Source organism: Castor canadensis, chromosome 17, assembly GCF_047511655.1.
Source record: "Castor canadensis chromosome 17, mCasCan1.hap1v2, whole genome shotgun sequence".
NCBI classification, from domain to species: domain Eukaryota; kingdom Metazoa; phylum Chordata; class Mammalia; order Rodentia; family Castoridae; genus Castor; species Castor canadensis.
In genome coordinates this window covers 54,211,691-54,232,027 of record NC_133402.1, presented here as the reverse complement: position 1 = coordinate 54,232,027, position 20,337 = coordinate 54,211,691, and the positions used below count along the sequence as shown (strand labels likewise).

Genomic DNA, 20,337 nt, shown 5'->3' with positions numbered 1-20,337 from the left:
TGTAATACAGTGTTCTAGCAAAGAGCTGTTAGAGGCATGACCAACAGGTAGCATAAGATGGGTGAGACGTGGTCAGACTCCAAGGTCTATTTGGAAGGATTTACTAACTGATCAGATGTGGGGCAGGAGAGGAAAAGAAAGAATATTCTGCTTTCCCAGGGGTAACTGGAAGCATAGTGTTACATGAACTGAAACAGAGATGGCTACAGCTTAGAGGGAGAATACTTGGAGCTCAGTTTGGGAACGTTAAGTTTTAATGCCTTTTAGACATTTGAGTAAAAATGTATGGTAGTTGAACATCTACATGAGTCTGTAGCTTGGTCAGAGATCTGAAATAGACACAAATGTGAGAGTCCTTGACAAAGAGAACATATTTAAAGCCAGGACATTGAAACACTTACCTAGAAAATGAGTCTATGTAAGGTGGAGGTTTAGTGGCTGAGTCCACAATACCCCGTATTAAGAAGTTGGAGAATTAAGGGGAAGATACAAAGGAATCTGAGAAGGATTGAACAGAGAGGTGGGAGAGAACTGTGGTTTGTACTTGTGACCTTGACAAAGTAGTCTTAGTGGAAAGATGGGAATGAAAGCTTGATTGAAGTAGGTCTTAGAATAGAAGGAGCATTGGAACCAGGAACATTTCTACAAAATGGAAGTTGAATGTTTTAAGTAGAAACGAGATTGAGAAAAGGCTTCTTTAAAAAAAAAATAGTAAGTTTGTATACTGATAGCAATGATCTAGAATTTGTACAGGAGGAAGGTAGAGAACAAAGACTGAGACAGGTCAAGAGTAGACTGGAATCCAGTTCTCACGAGATGGGTTTGTTCTTAGGCAGAGATGGGAACATTCTTCTATGGATTTTGGAGGGAAGACATATATATGAATACTGATGATGGTGTACAGTAGACTTACTAGTGTAGGCATGTGGAAGTTCATGTCTGATTGCTTCTGTTTTCTCACTGACTCGGGAGGCTAGCTGAGAGTGAAGATGGAGGAGAAATTTGTTTTATTTTGGAGACACTGAAAGCTGCTGCAGGCCACTGAGTCACCTATTGTCCAGAAGGGATGGGTAGGATTGGATGGGGGCTCTTTCTTCTGTTCTCCTTCCCCTGCAAGGGCAGGCAAGACCCTCTGCCAAGAGCTCTCTGCATAGTCCCTTCTCTCTGAACAACTGGAATTTTTGTCTCTGTTGTATTTTGTGGATTTATTTTTGTTATTTTTCTGTGAAGCTTATGTGAGAGTTGCACCTCAATATGCCCTTTATAGCCATCACTGTTTTGCTTCTTCTTCTTCTTCTTTTTTTTTTTTTTGGGGGGGGGAGGACTGGGGTTTGAACTCACAGACCTCACAGCCAGAGCAGCTGGGTATTGAGGAGTAATTTCCTTTCTTCCCATTGAAGGGAAAAAAACTTTTTTCACTGGTGCATTTAAAGTTCCCCAACTATGTGAAGGTACCAGTTCTGGACAGGTGTGATTGCAACACAGAATGCTCAGAAAACAAACTTCTCAACACTGGAGGATGGAAATTGACTGTTCGCCATGGCCAGATCTGAATGATATTTCAAATGAATAGTGAGTAAACTTATTAAACCTGTGATTGGTAATGCTTTGCTGTCATTTTAAGAAACTAAATATGGGGTTGGGAGGACAGATGTCAAAAACTTGTGCAATTTTAAAATGTCACAATTAAACATGAGCTGGTTTTCCACAAGGAAGGAAGGAAAGGGAAGGAAGGAGGAGGGGAGGGAAGGAAAGGGGTGGGGGAAAGGAAAAGAAGGGAGGGAGGGAAAGAGAGAGGAGGGAGGGAGGAAAGGAAGGAAGGACAGGAAGGAAAGGAGGGAGGGGAAGGGAAGGAGAGGGAGGAAGGAGGGAGGAAGGAGGGAGGAAGGAAGAAGGCTGAGTTCCAGAGACACAGTAGAAGGGTGTCAGGAGGTTAGGTAGGAGAACAATACAGGAAATGTACAAACCCTTATGGGAACTATAATGCTGGACAAGTGGGGGAATTTGGGACTTCTTGTGTCAATGACATAAATAGTCAATGACATAAATAGGGGTGAGGAACACAAGGTGACCAATTCTGGTGGTCTTAGGACAGCTGTGCAGTGAGTAGCCACAAGTAGGAAGGGGTCAGTAGGTATTTGTAGTGAAGTGGACAGTCTCATACCAAGTGCACTGGGGTCACTTTTTTTCTTTCAAATGATGTCAATTTTAAAATACTTTGTTTTATGATGAATTGCACTTTCTACTTAGCATATGGATAAAGTGCAGCTGTAGGTAGATCCTTTCCTTGTGTATATTCAGGGACTCAAAATATCTAGTGACTTTTTTTTTTTTTTTTGCAATATCAGGGTTTGAACTGAGAGCTCTACTACTTGAGCCACACCAGCAGCCCTTTTTACATTAGGTTATTTTTCAGATAGGGTCTTGTGCTGCTGTGTACCACTATACCCATCCCAGATTATTTGATGAGTTAATGTCTTGCTAACCACCCCCCACCCTTGGTCTGGCCTCAATCCATGATCCTCCCAATCTCTATTTCCCAAGTAGCTAGAATTACAGACAAGAACCACTGTGCCTGGCCCTGTATTGCAATATTGAATTTCAGCTCAAATCCGATTTTTTTAAAATGCCACTGAAATAACTTCTTACAAAATCACAGTCCTTTAAAATTCACAGTCGTGTTCATATTCAGATACATGCTGTGTTTTGAGTGGCTTAGTTTATGTCTGTAGTCATGATTCCAGAAGGGGCACCTCCAAAGGGAAGAACAACTACGTCCAGAGAAGCCCCCAGCAAAGCCCCTAGGATGGTACCTGCTCTCTCTGGTCACTGAGATATTATGGGGTTTTGGACCTTCTCCAGATCTTTCTGTGGATGTTAAATTCTTCCTTCTCAATAATCTGATTCTTGGCCAGCTGTTTGATTATTCCATTGTACTTGTCAAGAATCTTCTCTTTGGCTGGGTGCAGTGGCTCATACTTGTAATCCCAGCTACTTGGGAAGCAGAGATTAGGAAGATTACAGTTCAATGCCAACCCAGGCAAAAAGTTAGCAAGACCCCATGTAAACCAATAGCTGGGCCCGGTGGTGTGCACCTGTCATCTCAGCTATGGGAGGGAAGCTTAAGTAGGAGGCACAGGGAGGGGGGATGCAATACCCTGCCTAAAAAGTGAGAAGAACAAGAAGGGTTGGGGGTATGGCTTAAGTGGTACAGGGCCTGCCCAGCAAACACCAGGCTCTGAGTTCAAACCCCAGTACCAACTATTTGGCTTCATCTGTGATGTCTCTCATCTTCCACTATGGCCTATTATGCACAGAATCCAAGAGACTTCTTAGAGAGTGTTTGCCTCTTTGCTTCTCATCTTCACCTTTGTGCTATGCCCTTTGGATGCTATACTCGGTGTTTTCTATGCTCACATATCGTGTCATTCGACTTTTAATAATCTTTTTTTTTCCTTATCTTTTCTACAGCAAACATGTTTGAGATGCTATTGTCATTAATACCAAAAATTCAGCCTGTGAAAAGCCAAAGGATGCAGGAGGAATGCCTGCAGGCTGTTCATTTTCATCATTGCTCACTTGATTTCACAAACCTGAATGAACAAACAAAACTGGTTTTCAGAGCAGATGGTGATGGTCGGAGGCTGCTTGGTGTGGGCAGTAGTATTATTTGATCAGAATAGTCAAGACTCCACCAGTGGCATCCATACCAAAAGAAAAGGAGTGATATAGAGGATCAGCAAATTTATCTCTGGGCAAGGGGCAAGATGGCATCTTATATAGCTGCCAGCATAGATTACCAGCATTTAACTTGATAAACTGCATCTGGACTGGAAGGTCTGTAAATAAACTGTATCTGTTGGGAAGTTGGGGGTTTTGGGCTTCTCTAATTGTAGTGAGTCCTTGCAACTGGTCATGTCCCTTGCTAGAGCACTGGAAATTATGCCCAAAAAGACTACTGCTAGAGAGAATGGCTCTTTTGGAGCGTGAAGCATTGCTGTGGTCGGAATGTTTGTGCTCCCCCGAATTTGATATTAAGAGGGGGGGGCCTTTAGCAGATGATTAGAGCAGGAGGGCAGAGATTAGTGCGATGAAAGAGGTCCCAGAGATCTGCCTTGCCCATTCTGCCATATGAGGAAAGAGTGAGAAGGCACCATCTATAAGAAAGCAAGTTCTTACCAGACACCAAATCTTTTGGTGCCTTGATCTTGGACTTCTCAGGTCCAAGATAGATATGAGCTAGAAGTGTTTGTTGTTTATAAACTACCCAGTCCATGATATTTTGTTACAGCATCCTGAGTGAACTAAGACGGGTTTCTCAGCCAGAGCAGCTCTCACGCGTACCCCATGCCTGCTCTCATTTCCTTGCCTCGGAATCTCATTGTGGAGGTATAGTGGACATGAGCAGACCCTAGGCTGCTGCCTGGGTCACTGTGAGACTCTGCTGAAGAAACTCATTGATGCTGTCCTGCCTGCATGGCGCATTTCATCTTTATATTCTTCTGAGTGACCCAATGTGAAGAGTGGCCTATTAGGATCTCAGGAGATTGAGGTGTACTCAAAATCTTCCCCAACAAAGCGAGTGTCCCTAGCTGCACACCTAAATGTAAGGATTCTGTCTTTATTCATAGAGATTAGAAAAGTAAAAATGCCACCTCTTAAGTTATAGATCAACATTTTTCTTTTTGCACCAAATGGCTTATTACCCAAGTCCTAAGTAATAGTTTTGGCTGTGGGCTCACTGGTGATTCTTACATTGAGATCCTCAGTGGTTCCAGACTGTTTGGAGGCCTGATGGTTGGAGTGGTTAAATTTGGCAGGATTGTGCTGACAGTGTTGGTAATAACCCGATACTGCAGGTGGGATTCTGCATTTATTTGTTTGTTTGTTTATTTATTTATTTATATCTTTGTTAGAACCATGGTGTATTTGCTTAGGAGAAAAGCTTTTAGTTTTTTAAATTCTTGTTTTTGAGATAAAATTCATGTAACATAAAATTCATAATTCTAACAGTCTTAAAGTGCATAATTCAGTTCTCAGTGTAGTCACACTATTGTGTAATCTCTGTGCACCACTATCTCATCTGGAACATTTTTGTCACCCCCAAGGGACATCTCATACCTCCCAATTCCCTCCTCCCTCCTCCCACCCCGTGCTCTAGCAGCCACTCATCTATTTCCTGTCACTCTGGATCTGCCTGTGGTGGACATTTCACGAAAGTGCAGTCAACATAATGTGTATGGCTTCTTTCACTTAGCACAGTGTTTTCAAGGCTCCTCCATGTTGTCACATGTACCAGCGTCCCTTACAGCCCGGTAATACTCCATCTGTGGCTATAGCACATTTTGTTGATTCTTTCATCTGTGAAAAGACATTTGGGTTATTTCCAATTTTTGGCTGTTGTGGACATTCACGTACATGTTCTTGCATGTGTTAGTATTTTAGATTCTCGTGGATATATACATAGGGGAGGACTTACTGGGTCACATGGTAATTCTGTCTTCAATAAGAAGCTCTTGGTTTTCCTTTTATGTTTCACCAGGTCATTTACCATCATGAAAGACTGGTATGATATGACTGAAGAATGGTCTCATTATTAACCCATCCAGTCAGACATTGGGCATTAAAGATGTGTTTGTAAAGTTCATTGTCACTTGAATCTTGCAATATCACAGAAAAGTTACCCCATGTCAATAAAGACAACAAAGCTTGAGAAGATCCCAATACCTGACCGTCAACAATCACTGTCTCTCCTTTTCTGCACTAAAAGACACCCACACAGCATTAGGCAATGTTGAGATCAGTGCTCTTTGTTCTGAGTACTGGGGAGAATATATTTGCTTGTGGAAGAAACATGTACACTTAGCGCCTAGAAAGTGTTCTAGTGCCTAAGCCACACTCCCAGCCCCCCACTTTTTTTTTGCTTTTAATTTAATTTTCAGATAGTTTGATGCTTTTTGCTCAGGTTGGCCTCTGAACCATGATCCTCCTATCTCTGCCTCTTAAATAGCTGAGATTACAGGCGTGAGCCACTGTGCTCAGGAGTTCCTCATGTTCTTTCCCAGTAAAGGGTGGAGTTCTGGGAAGAAAATTCAAGGATTTTTTTTCACTTTCCTCTATTACCTGATGTTTTGGGGATTGATTTGTCTATTTGTTCAGTTTTGCTTCTTTCTGTTGTACTAATGGGTTCTTTAAAACTTGGTCGGTATTATAAGTGAAAATACAGATAAATAGTTTTGTTATTTCGAGTGTATATCCTTAATCGACGGGAGGATTTCTGTTCACCTGGCAGGGAAAGTCAATGCCTTGGTATCTGTGTGTTGCCTGGGGCTCTGTTATACTTCCCTGGCCCAGCTGTCCGCTCTGAGATGTCACATGGCTCTCCTCTATAGAGAGCTGTACTCAGATGCTAGCATTGGAAACACTGGTGGGGTTATTGCTTTATGGACAGACGAAGAGCACTAACCCACTGTTCCAGCCTCCTGTAATTCCCTTCTGACCCATCATATCACCTACGGTCTCTTTTATTTGCTTAGATCTAGGCATTGCTCCCGAGGGACTTGTGATAAAACATGCTGTACAGTCAAAGGGTGAGGTCTTCTCTTCTGCCTGTGTGGGTTGTAGATTCTTCAGTGCAAGTATGTTACTGTCTGTTTGAACACCACTGGGAGAACTGCCTAGGAGCTTCTGGTAGGACTTCTGTTGGCAGTCCTGCTGGCTTTCCAACGTTGACATGGATTTATTTTCATTTCTTCTTTCTTCTGACATTTCAGTAGAATTTGGGGAAGAAGTAAACATATCTTTTAATTGACCTTTCTTGTTTATTTTTACCTAGATCAGGACAGTCGAATCCAACCTTTTATCTCCAAAAGGGCTTCCAAGCATATGTACTGAGGAAAAAACCACCAGGTACACTTCTTCCTAAGGCACATAAGGTATGACAGAGATATATAATAAATTCTTTGGTGACGGATGAATGCCTTTATGAACACAAGAGCAATTAAAATTGCTTCTAAAAATCATCTTATGGTTACTAGCTGGTAGGAAGTGCATTTTATTTCTTATTTAAAAATTCACTTGAATGGTGCCCTTTTGTTTTTAAAAAAAAGAGAATTTGGGATTGAAATCTAAGGCTATCTTTAGACTATTTCTTCTCTGTCTTCTCCTCCTGCTCTTCCCTCTTCTCTTCTTTTCTCTCCTCCTTCTCCTCCTCCCTCCCTCCCTCCGTCCCTCCCTCTCCTCTCCTCTTCTCTCACCCCCACCACCCTGGGGCTCAAAGCAGGGCATTGTGCGTGCTAGGCAAGTGCTCTACCATGAGCTGCATTCCCAGCCCTCAACTATTAATCTTGAGTAAAACTCAGTCTTCTAGTGGATTTGATTCTTCCTAGACACTTGGCTAGAAATATAATCAGCCAGTGGATATTTTCAGTGCTACTCAGCTCTAGATGTTTAAATTATTACATCTAATGACAACATTTGCTTGCTGAATTATTTTACTATTTTTACTATGGCAATCCTCTTTTGTTCAAAAACAAGTTTTTCTAATTACCCTGAGTTGTTCAGTACCCAATATATGCACATCATATTGTACCTCATAAGTACATAAATGTGTACAAATATCATTTGTCAATTTAAAAAAACTAAGCTTTCCTGTTTGCAAAATTGGGTATTATGTATGGATATTTAGAGAACAGGAGAGGGCAGAGATGAGAGTATCATTGAAAACACTGTTCATATTTAGGGTGTTATTACAAGTATGACTAACAGGAGCTCCCCAGGCCCAGTTCACTGGGGAAGGACCATTGTAGGGTAGACTTAAAATTATCACAGTAATAGAAAAATGCAAATTCCCAGAAACATAAAATAACTTAGATGCTTAAGATTTTTTAAAAGCTGAGTAACTTATCAAATCTCAATAGAGCATGGCTGAAGGAGAGTCCCATCTATATCCAGACACTTATGTCACAATAAGAGAAGCACTGTTTGCTTCTCTTCCTGATAGTGTTCTACCAGAACCCATTAGAATGCAACAAAATGCTCTTAGCACAAGTCCAGCTCCAAGAATCTGGAGTACTTTGTTTTAACTTCCTTGATTTTCCCCAAATCTTTATTGAAAAAGTAGGGTTCCCACTTTGCCATCCACTTTATGTCTCCCTAACCGTTTTGTTTTCTCCCCCTTCACATTTTCCATTCATTTCCTGGCACCAGGGTAGTTATAAAAGTTACTTTCTACAGTCACTGGTGCCCCTGGCTCCTTTCACCTTGGACTTGGCTTTAGTTGGTTTCCTCCTCCAGTTATTGCAGCGGTCGCTACTTTAATTCCTGATGACAAGGCAAGCTGTATAGTTCCCCTTCTTAGAAACAGCCAGTCACCACTGCCTCAGTCTGCGTCAAAGCTCTGCCCTGGGTCTTTGGTCTGTACATCAGACCTGGTGGAGGAAGCCATTTTCCTCTTGCTATATTACTTGGTGTCTGACCTTAGTACCAGTTCGCTTCTAGTTGCCTATCTTACTGGTAGATAGCATTTAGATATCCTGCCCTCCACAGTAGCCCTGGATACCATGAAAGGCCCAATACCCCTTCTTTGGAAATATGTGCCTCCCTTCATCTCCAGAAGGGGCAGGAGCTTTTCTCTTCCTACCACCACCCTTTTCTCCCCCAGCTCCCTATAGCTGACTGATACAGAAGAAACACTGCCCGAGCCCCTTGGGAGAGATGTGGAAGGGCGAGAGCAAGTCAGTGAGCAGAACACCTATGAGAACAAAGTCATGCTTTACAATAAAACCTATGAAATATTGTGGTCAGAAGCTATTGCCTTCATATTACCATGGCTAGGATTAAACCCCATCCTTTTATCCCATTAAATGATCATTTTTTAGAGCTGTATGGTTGATAATTATAATGATTGTACTAGACTGGAGGTATGGCTCAAGTAGTAGAGTGCCTGCTTTGCAAGTGTGAAGCCCTGAGTTCAAGCCCCAGTCTCACCAAAAAAAAAAAAAAAAAAATTCTTAGTATTCTCTTCTAGGTTATTTGTCAATATCTTTGCACAATGACATTTAGCCCTAGTTAAGGTTAGCTCATGAGTAGTTACTAAATTTCTTTGTGTCTGGTTTTTAATAATCTATGATCCTGTTCAGATTGATAGAGAGTTTAGAGTTCAGAAAGCCTTGTTTTCCACTGGATTCCCCGTTCCCAAGCCGTTGCTGTACTGCAGTGACGTCTCTGTCATTGGAACAGAATTTTACGTGATGGAACACGTGAGAGTAAGTTAACAATCTTATTTGTTTGCTGCTTTTATTTTTAATTATGAAGTTAACTGTGTTTTATTAGATGAAATTTTATTGTGATATTCTTAAATGATATAGTTTATTCAATGTTTAGTCGATTGAATTTGCAGGAGCTTAAAATTTTGTTTTAGTTTGAGTACACTCAATAAGGGAGGGCTGGAATGGACTAGGAACAAATTTAATATTTAGGTCACCTTGACTTATTCTTGAAGTTTCCTCTAGGTGTCAGTAAAGAGCTGTACTGACACTATCAGAATTGTCCAGAAGGCACAGTGGAAACCCGCTCCACATAGAAAGATCAAGCCATTAAGAATAAACTCAAATTGTGTTTTAATTCTTTTGTGTGTACAACTCAAGTTGTAGTAATTTGCACCTCTGAGTTAATCTTGGCGCATCCTTGTATTTTCCCTTTAGCACGTATACTCGTATTACACGTTTCACAAATGAACACGTTTCTAAAATATTCTATGAAGTACTGGTTTGGGTTGTCATACATTTAAATTCCTATTGTAATCCCTTTCACAGGGTCGAATCTTTCGTGATTTCACAATTCCTGGAGTCAGCCAAGCGGAACGCTCAGCCATCTATGTGGCCATGACAGAAACTTTGGCTCGGCTACATTCCTTGGATAGACAGTCTTTGCAGCTGGAAGGGTATGGAATAGGTGCTGGGTACTGCAAAAGACAGGTAAGACATCTGTACAAAAAGCATATTTTAAAAGATTCTGAGAAATAATTTACTGTGCATTATTAGTCAAAACCCCATTTTTTATTATATAATTTTCTGAAAATTTGCTATTTTAACATCATCCTTCACATTGGCTTGCTTTTAAAATAAAATAATTTGGTGTTTTTATTGGATTTTTTTGGGCAAAGGCATCTGTTTCAGATTCTTCACTTAATTCACCAATATATTCTCTATCCAGTTTTCCTTTTTCAGAGCTGTAATAGTAGATGTTTATTAAGCCTTACTGTGTTAAATATCAAGAAAATAGAAAAAGTATAGAAAATAGGAATACGTTCTTCCTCTAAAGAAACTTGTGGTCATTTTTGACAGACCTATACACGAATCTTATATACACAAAACTGGACGATGGCATTAAAGTACACATAATCTATTAGTGAATTATTTGGTGTTCCTCATGAGAGCTGTGTTGAGGAACGTGGTGATTGGGATGTCATTACTTGGATGGAAAACTTCCTGGGAAAGATATGTCTTGCAATAATGAAAGAGAATTTAGAGTGGTGGGGAGGAGACAGTGACCATTTCAATCAGAAGAAAGCAAGATCGGATATGTATGGGGCTATTCCCTTTTATAAGCATGTCATCTTGGGGAGGGGACTGAGGAGAGAAGGGAGCTGAGTTTTAGAGACTACTCATTACATGCCAGCTAGCATGCTAGTTGAGCCTATGGATCTTCTCTTTTTTAATCTTTTTGACAACAAGGTATTATTACTCCCATTTTGCTAGTGAGGAAACAACAGTGAGGTTTACACTGATTAGGTAACACACAAGTAAATGGCTTTGATATAATTTAAACGTAGATCAGTAAGACTTAGAGATATGAAGATGTTTGCTCTGTTGCACTAAATTAAACAGAGATACATTGGAAAATGAAGAAAGATATAAGCAGATAAATAATATGGTCACACTTCTTGGAGGTCTGTGAGAATAAGTAGATTTGTTTTCTTTTAAGTCTAAGAGCTGTAGAAAGTCTTTGTACTACTCTTACCTATAGTATATTTAGGAGACTCTTTGGTTATAGGAAAGAATATTAAAATTAAAAATAAGAACTCTCCTCCTTGACTCAGTATTTCCTTTTTCATGGGTTACTTGTTTCTTCCATGAGTGTGGATGTTCATTTGTCAATAGGTATGTATTTGTATGTATTCTTTTTTTTCATCCCTGAAGTCATTACTGAATGAAAACTATAACACACATCTCTTGATGCCTAGACCACTACTTTTTCTTTTCCCAATAAAAAGTTAGGTAGCTAAAATAGAACTAGCTAGTGGGAAGAGAAACTGAAGTGTTTAAGATTTTAGGCTGCCATGAGTTTAACTTACAAGCCTTTGTCTTGAGCATTTTAGGAGTAAAATGAAATGTGACTTGATTAATTTTATCTTATTTTAGAATTGCTGAATCTTGCATTCCACTCTTAGCCCTTACTATTTTTCTTATACATCACTTTAGGTATCGGTCTGGACAAAGCAATATCAAGCCACAGCTCATCAGGACATCCCAGCCATGGAGCAGCTCTCTGAGTGGCTAATGAAGAACTTGCCAGATAATGACAATGAGGAGAACTTGATTCATGGAGACTTCAGACTAGATAACATCATTTTCCACCCTAAAGAGGTGCCGTAAGCATGTTTACAGTAAATCAAGTATGTCTGATTTGAGACACAAGCACTAAATAATTGTTCCCCCAGAGCACAGCACTGAAGGAGCCAACTCAGCCCCATTCTTCCCCTATAGCTCAGGAAGGTCTTCATGCTCAAAACTTTCAGAAATCCGCCCTGCAGATTTCCTACCAAAGCTAGATGCCTACCTCTATGGCTGGTTCTAATCTTAAATGGTATAGGATTTACTACTGAAAAAGGATTTGAAATTTTTACATGTGTATCCCTGTTTTCAAAGAAAGTTTCCATCTACTACTTAATGTATTCAGTTTGTCTATGTCCTGCTCTTTGTTTTGACTCATTTACATTTCTTTGGGTTCTTTGGTCATGTGTCATGAAGAATTCATTTGTTTATCATAAGCTCAGAAAAGAGAATTTCAGAAGCCTCTTTAAGGCTTCAAAAGAATTGTAAAGAATACAAAGATTTACAGATCCCTGAATCTTACTTCTTAGAGGAGCATTTCCTGGTTCCATTAGTTTTTCTTACAACACTAAATTTTGTTTAAGACAGGAATTGCTGCTACAAATTCATGTACTTCACTTCTAGGTTTCATATTCCTTCCCTACAGGAAGAGTACTAGGGAAAATACCATTACAAATTGCACTGTTGTTCCAATTCAAAGTAGTGCTATATCAATTCTAAGTCCCAAAATAATTTTAGGTACACATGGGTCTATGCCCATATCACTCTGAATACTCCTGATCTCATCTGATCTCAGAAGCTAAGACATGTGGATACATGAACCATCAGGATAGAAAAATTTTTTATGGAAAAGTCAATTTGGTATTAAAATTATATGTGTTATAAGTATACAGAAATGTTCCTCAAATTACACTGAGGTTATATTCTGATAAACCCACTGTAATTTGAAAATGTTGTAGGTTAAAAATACACTTGATACACCTAACCTATTGTACATCATAGTTTAGCAACACAGAGCACTGTGGAGTATTGGTTATTTACCTTGGCCATGGTGTGGCTGACTGGGAGCTGCTGCTCACTGCTACTGTCCAGAACCACAAGTCAGTGTTGAACCACAGATTGCTACCAAGAGATCTTTAAAATTCAGAATTCAAACTTGGATTGTACTGAATACATATGGCCTTTGTCCCATCATAAAGTAACAAAAATGATAAACCCTACCATCATACAAAGGTGACTGCATGTGTGTACATGTGTGTGTGTAAACCTTTTATTTGGATTCCAAATTCTAATTTTGTCACCTTATATCTGGAAAAATTCTAGAAGCTTATACATAAAACACCTGGATCTGGCTTGTCTCTGATATATATGTATGTGGGTATACACATACGTATAAATATATATACACGTATGTGTGTATATGTATATATATATATGTATATATTTGTTTTGTAGTACTGGGGATTGATCCAGTGGTGATGCTAGGCAAACACTTAACCACTGAGCTATATCCCTAGCTCTCTGACCTATACTTTTAATTTGCTAATATTTCAGAGCCTATCTTTGAATATAGACTTCTCTACGTACTCTTTAACTATAGGGATTTTTTCCCCCCTTTGGTTTTCGTGTGGTACTGGGGGTTGAGCTCAGAGCCTTATGCATGCCAAGCAATCACTCTTCTACTGACCTACACCCCAGCCCTTGGTTTTTAAAGACAGGGTCTTGCTATTTAGCTCAGCCTGGTCTTGAACTCACTATGCAGTCTAGGCAGGCCTCAAACTCCAGATCCTCCTGCCTTAGTCTCCAGAGTGCTGGGATCACAGGTGTGCACCACCACACCCAGTTTGCTTTTTAGTCTTTGCTTAAGCAAGTAAAGGGAAATCTGAACTTAGATTCGCTAGTGGATTATATGTTGTTTACTAAGCTGTTTAAATTTTAGGATTAGTCTTAATTTGCTGAAAGTAATGGTAAACTATAGTAAAGATCAAATTGTTTTCCCCTTTCACACTTGATCTCATATTTTAAAATCATTTCTTTATAGGATTAAAGGAGCCAAACAGATATTATTTACTTTCAGACAAGCAAAGTCTTGAATTGTTTGGAAGAGGCATTTTTTTTTTAAAAGAAACAACTGATAATAGATACAGCTTTTCATTATTTAGCTGCAATACTAATTTGTTAATATACATCATTATCTTTTAATGTTTTAGGGTTATATGATAGAAAAATATCTTCTATCTTATATTTAGCAGTGTCATAATTTTTAGTTTAATTTACTCAACTTCTGCCTCCAATAAATATTGTAGCCATTCCTTTTTGCAACTTCAGAATTTCATTTTATTTAACACATTTTTAAAGCATGCACCTCTTGACAATAAAAGTTGTTGACAGAATCCAAGCCATCTAGCATTTGTTCATTATCAACTCTGTGCTCTGAAACATGGGTTGGAAAGGAAACATACCTCTTAATGAGTTTAAAACACAGGTGGAGAGGGAAGATACCCAGGAGACAGCATGGGAACTGTATGTGTTAGGCTGTCATATCGTTCAAGGCAAGCTACAGGAGCAGCCAGAGAAGGGAAGATGCCCACTGAGGGTGACCTTAGGAGCTACAAAACTGTAAAGTGTAAATTTAGCTAATAGTGTGTCATTTCCACCTGTTTTTTAAAAAATTCCCAACAAGGACTTGGACTATTTTTCTGTGTTTATGAGGTCATGCCACAAATTGCAAAATCAGCCCCAGAGTTACAGGGGTTAATATGTGTATGCGTGTACTCGCCTGTCCATATTTCTATGGTCAGGACTGAACGTTTTTTTTTCTTTTGAGGCTGAGGATTGTGTCTTTAACCTGTTTTTCTTACTTTTGCTCTAGAATCTGTACAACAGATTCCCAACGAGGCAAAACTTAACTTGCCTTGTAGCTCCTTTAAAGCAGTGGCCCTATCTTCTCTCTATAGAGCAGGTGCTTACATTATACTGAATAAATCCATGTTGAAGGAATTGATGGCAGTGAATAAATCACTGATTAATTCCTGCAGTTCCATATAGTTATACTTTTCCTTCCGTAGCACTGTAAACTTAAAGCAAATTATGCCTCATCTTTTAACTTTTTATTTTGAAATAATTATGAACTCACAGGAAGCTGTAAAGCAAGTACAGAAAGTTCCTGAATATCCATCCAGATTCCCCAAAATGATCTTACACAACTGTAGTACAGCATCAAAGCCAGCAAATCGATGTGTCTTTTAAGTTGGGGAAACCCTCCAACATTTCAGGGTTGCTAGGCAGCTAAAATGGAGTAATCGGAGTGGAGTGAGTCACGGCTACCTGGCACATGACTGGCGATCACGTTGTTTCAGTGAGCCTCTTTTCCATTCTTTTCTTCTCCACTTTCCCATTCCGCTTTTCAAAGATCCCTGTCAAGCTCTGTTCTTCAGAAAAATATTGAGGTATATGCACATCTTTCATAATACGCACTAAAACCCCATCAGTGGTTAGAAGGGATAGACTTATGGTAGACTTGTAATTGTGTATTTCTATATGGTTTCAGGTTGGTTTTTTTTTTAAGCAACAGCAATGTTATATTTCCATTATCAGAGAATATAACAGTTGCTGGTATGGTAGTGCACACCTATAATCCAAGCACTCAGGTGGCTGGTAGGAGGATTACAAGTTCAAGACAAATCTGCACTACATACCAGAACCTCTCTTAGAAAAGAGAAGAAAACACAACAATTAAGAAAAAATAAAACCAAAGCAAGTTTTAGATGACAAACCTTCTAGGAATGTACAGGGTGAGCCAGTAAAAGGTTGCTAAAGGGTATGGCAAAACCAATGTATTACTCAAGCCCCAGTCGTTCCCAGTGAATTATCTGTTACGCATGTGAAGCACGCTAGAGTATTTCAGTAGCACAACATGCTCACCCCAGTGTGTGAAAAAGAAGCTGTTTTCCTGGAAAATATTACTGAGCTTTCCAAATATAAAAACCTGGTAGATAAATGTTGAAGATTTGGGAGTTTAATATGAAATCTGCATGTTGTCATCTCAACTTGAAAGGCAAAAATATTTAATTAAAAACAGATAAAGCCAAAGATATTCATCTGCATTCAGTAATTATTATTCAAATATATTTAAGATCACAGATGTATTCCTGGTTCTTCTGAAGTTATCTGCTTTGCAGAGTTTTATGGATAAGCTTATAAAGAAAAAAATGATTTAATATACAAAACATGACTTGTAGTTTTGCTTTTTTTGGCAGTATTGGTTTGAACTCAGTCTTGTGTTTGCTAGACAGGCACTCTACCGCTTGAGCCATGTCCCCAGCCAAAACTTGTACTCTTAGTGTATAGTTCTCTTTATTTCTTCATTGTCTCTAAAATGTCAGGGCAGTAGAAGAAAAACATAGTTATAAAGCTTAATTTTATAGCTAGAAAAGACAGGAATCTTTTTATTAACCTTTCTACTTTTACAAGTATTTTAAAATGTTTGTCTCACCCACTAGAATCTTTACTAAGTGCTCTATGGTAGTTGTCTTAGTCAGCTTGGGCTGTTGTAACACAGGGCGATAGAGTGTATTTCTCATGGTTCTGGAAGCTGGGAAGTCCATGTGCTGGCAGATCCAATGTCAGGTGAGGGTACTCTTCTAGGTTTGCAATTGGCCTTCTTCTAAGTCATACCAGAAGAGAAGGAAAGGGAAGAAGAGAGAGGAGAGGGGAGAAGGGAGAACAAAGAAAGGGGAAGGGAAGGAAGAGGAGAGGAGAAGAGGGGAGAGCAAGTTCTTTCCTGTTCTTATAAGAACACTAATCCCATCATGAGGACTCTACCAACATGACCTGATTACCTCCCCATGGCCCCAAATCCTAATGCCATCTACTGGTAGTTAGAGTTTCATAAGATTTTTGGGGTTCACAACAGGCAGTCCAAAACAGTGGTAAAGAAGGTATTGAGCTCAGACCTGCAGACTTCTCATCCACTGGAACTGGTCAGCTTCAGTGATCTAGAAATTAAAACCCCTTATCTCTGATCATGTCCCCTTACCTTACCTTCTGCTCTTCTCTCTCCCTCTCCCTCTCCCTCTCCCTCTCCCTGAATGCCTCAGCCTCCTGAATGCTGGGATTACAGGTGTGCATCACCACACCTGGTTTCTTTTACTTCTTCACACCTCCTTTAAGATGCTACAAATTTGATTGCTCTTACTTTAGACTCCATGGTTCCTTCAGGACTCTATTTGACTTCTTATCCTGTAGGGGCCACACTTCTTACCCAGTTACTTCAAAAGCTACCTTCTTTGGAATCAATTTAATTAATAACTTTTGAGCTGTGAATGTGTATTGTGAGAGTTAGAAAGTTTCCTGACCTTACATTACTTCTTACTCCAGACACTTCTTACCCCTTGGCTTTGTATGATCTCTGTCCTGGAACTTGGGTCATGAAATTTTGGCTGCGTAATTTTATCTAGACTATAACTTCATCTCTTAGTAAATATATGAGTTTTTTCAAATGACTTTTTCTAATATTTTCCATTCTTCTCAAACTCTCAAGCTGCTTGTATAATATTTGTCCTATAGTTAGATTCATCACCAGAGCAAATGTGTAATTATATAAAAATTCTTTACCATAGTTACTCCCAGTTGAGAAGTTTCACCTACTTTTGGCTCTGCTTGATATTAGAGATAGTAAGGCTGGGTGAAGCAAAACACAGAAGGCCTGATGGCCAGTAATAGCACCAGAGGACCTGGTGCTATGCAGCCAAGGAGAACTGGTTGTTTCATAAATGAGACGTGCCAACATGAGTAAAGACTGGAAAATATGGCCTTATATTGGCTCCTGAAGGAAAACATGATTTTGAATGTATTCTGTTTCTGCTATTTCCTTATTTTAGCTGTTTTATTTTTAAATTACAGTCTCGAGTTATAGCAGTATTGGATTGGGAGCTGTCAACCATTGGTCATCCTCTGTCAGACTTAGCTCATCTTTCCCTGTTCTACTTTTGGCCAAGGACACTTCCGATGATAAATCAAGGTTCTCATATTCAAGAAAACATAGGTACAAAAGCAAATGTTGTGTAGATGGCTGTTAGTATAAAGTTAGATTATTGTCATAAGTAAAATACTATAATCATCTTGTAATTTTTAGATTTTGTTTCTTGAAAATGTTTCTGATTTATTGACTTTAAATTTACCATCCTATTTTTGATAGTTTATGACAAAATATAATCCTTTGTGTATAACATACTGCAATATTTCCAATATTTAGAACATGTTCAATATTTAGAACATGTGTGGATTCATGGTTACTATATTTTGTTTCACATGCTGTGTTATGTTTTATATGTTGTATTATGACATTTTGAAGTAGTCACCATGACATTTTTTATTAAAGTTTATTTTATGTGCTGTTTCTATAGGAGTACCAGCAGTGGAAGAACTGATTTCTATATATTGTCACTGCAGAGGCATTAATCCTAATCTTCCCAACTGGAATTTCTTTCTTGCCTTCTCATATTTTAAGTTGGCTGGAATAGCACAGGTGATTTTTTTAAACATATGTTTCACCATTATACTAATGTACTATCAATGATATTTCCTGGTCTTCAAGGTTTTTATATTTTTTACACTTAGACAATTTTGCTTCTGATTGACCAGTATCAGATACAGGTAAAATACAAGTCTAGAATTTATAGAATAGGACTTTAGTGCTACCACTTTCTTTTTTTTTATAATGAATTTGCAAGATAGAAGATGAGAGGAAGACATATAATGACAAAGTAGACCAAAGCATGTGAGAATTTGCAGTTCCTGAATAGCCAGTGTAAAAACAAACTAAAATCTTTTCGTGACCTCCGCTTGAGACCGAAAGCTGTTTATTAACCACAGCTGATGGCAAGGGAAGAATTACCAGAGGCTGGTACAGTCCCTGGCATTTAGCAGCTTCTTAATATGTTTTAGAGTGAATAGTTGAACAAAACTTTCCACTTTCTAGCGTTATACTTATGTGATTAAGTGTGCGGAAATTGAGCATAAAATTGTGTTTTTCCAGTTACATCTAAACAAATACCTTCTTCTTTATCCTAATCTAATTTCAAGGTACTTTGACTCCTAAAGGATTTAAGAAATTTAGATGCTTCATCAAGACTAGGATTTAGAGGAAGAAAAGTAAATAAGACTTTTTGAGACAAAAATGAATGAGAAAAGAAGGAATAAGGAAAATTATGCTAGTTTTTCCCTGTCCTGAGAATTCATAATAACTGAAATGTCTTCTAGGAAATAGTTAAATTACATCTCATCCTATATTCTAAAAAAGTTGATAATGTCAAATGAGTAGGTTTTTAAAAATGAGTAAGCTTCTGTGTCTGTCAGTTTCCACAAATCAGGTACCAAATAGGCTTTAAATTTAAAATGGCTTTTATTTCTAATAAAGTTTGACATAGATTATGACTGAAATTAAAATGTACATCATCGGCTATATTGTACTAGCCTTAGAGATGATCATAGCATTCCATTGTAACTGAAAATACAAAACTGGAAAAAGAAAAACTATTACAGTAGTTTATTAAATAAAGAAAATAATGAAATGTAGTCGTTTGTGCTGGGGGAGGGGAGTGCATTATATTTGAAGTACAGAATGGGGAATTATGAAAAAATGATTAACATTCAGTGAACACCTAAGGAGACAGTTTTACCTAAAGTATGGGTCCAAAAATGAGATCAGATATCAGAGGTCATCTCATTGCTTTCTCTGTCATTTTAGTGTTTGATTCCATTTGATTTCTTTAGATTTACTGCCATTGTGAAGGGAAGACGGTGATTATTAGAGATGAATTATGGAGTTTGCAGGTTTGCTCCTTTAGTAACTGTTGAGATCATTTTCAAGTTTGGGTTGATTATCTGTGACAATTCTGCCTGGATGAAAGTGGTACATGATATGAGTACATGGTACGAGTAAGACTTACTTTCATGTAAGTTTATAACATTGCTAGTATAATTTACAACTTTTTCCCTTTTGAGTTTAGTTCCCCACATAGCTGAGAAACTGGAAAGGCTGATTGGATGATTGAAGGACATTTTCAATGAATTATAATTGCCCTATGTTAATTTACTTACAGGGAGTGTACAATAGATATCTTTTGGGAAATAATTCATCTGAGGATAGCTTTCTGTTTGCCAATATTGTGCAACCTCTGGCAGAAACCGGATTACAACTCTCAAGAAGGTAAGGAAAACAGATTCTTTGGATAATTCAAATTCAAGCTTTCAATGGGTATGTTTCAATAAGTTCACGCAGAATGGGGAGGCAATGTGGCATCTCCATTCATTCACTTAGTTAACAATAATTACGTGAAGATTATGATTTTTAAAGGGATAGGAATTATTTGTATTATTTATGCTAGGATTGCTGTTGCCAGTCACAGTAGGGTTTTGGGTTTTTTTTTGTAAATCTGCTATATGCTTCAATATTTATGATTAAAAGTATTTTTTAATAGTTGGATGCATAATACAGATAAAACTCTCAAGCCAGGCACCAGTGGCTTACACCTATAATCCTAGCTACTTGAGAGGCTGAGATTGGGAGGATCATGGTTCTAGGTCAACCTGGGCAAAAAATATTTGTGAGATCCCATCTCAGTGGAAAAAAGCTGGGTGTGGTGGCTCGGCCTATCATCCCAGCTATGGCAGGTAGTTTAAAACAGGAGATTTGAGGACCAGGCCAGCCTGGGAAAAA

General features: G+C 38.6%; 1 protein-coding gene across 2 annotated transcripts in view; it reads left to right on the top strand.

The window, feature by feature from the left end:
* LOC109692188 (nephrocystin-3) overlaps positions 1-20,337 on the top strand; it is a 151,895-nt gene that overhangs the window by 73,151 nt on the left and 58,407 nt on the right. For both annotated transcript variants that reach the window (XM_074059673.1, XM_020172662.2), the window contains 7 exons: positions 6,836-6,935; positions 9,141-9,266; positions 9,816-9,977; positions 11,484-11,648; positions 17,520-17,661; positions 18,023-18,144; positions 19,721-19,827. In XM_074059673.1, the coding sequence (XP_073915774.1) occupies positions 6,836-6,935; positions 9,141-9,266; positions 9,816-9,977; positions 11,484-11,648; positions 17,520-17,661; positions 18,023-18,144; positions 19,721-19,827 (924 nt within the window). The remainder of the gene's footprint in view (positions 1-6,835; positions 6,936-9,140; positions 9,267-9,815; positions 9,978-11,483; positions 11,649-17,519; positions 17,662-18,022; positions 18,145-19,720; positions 19,828-20,337) is intronic.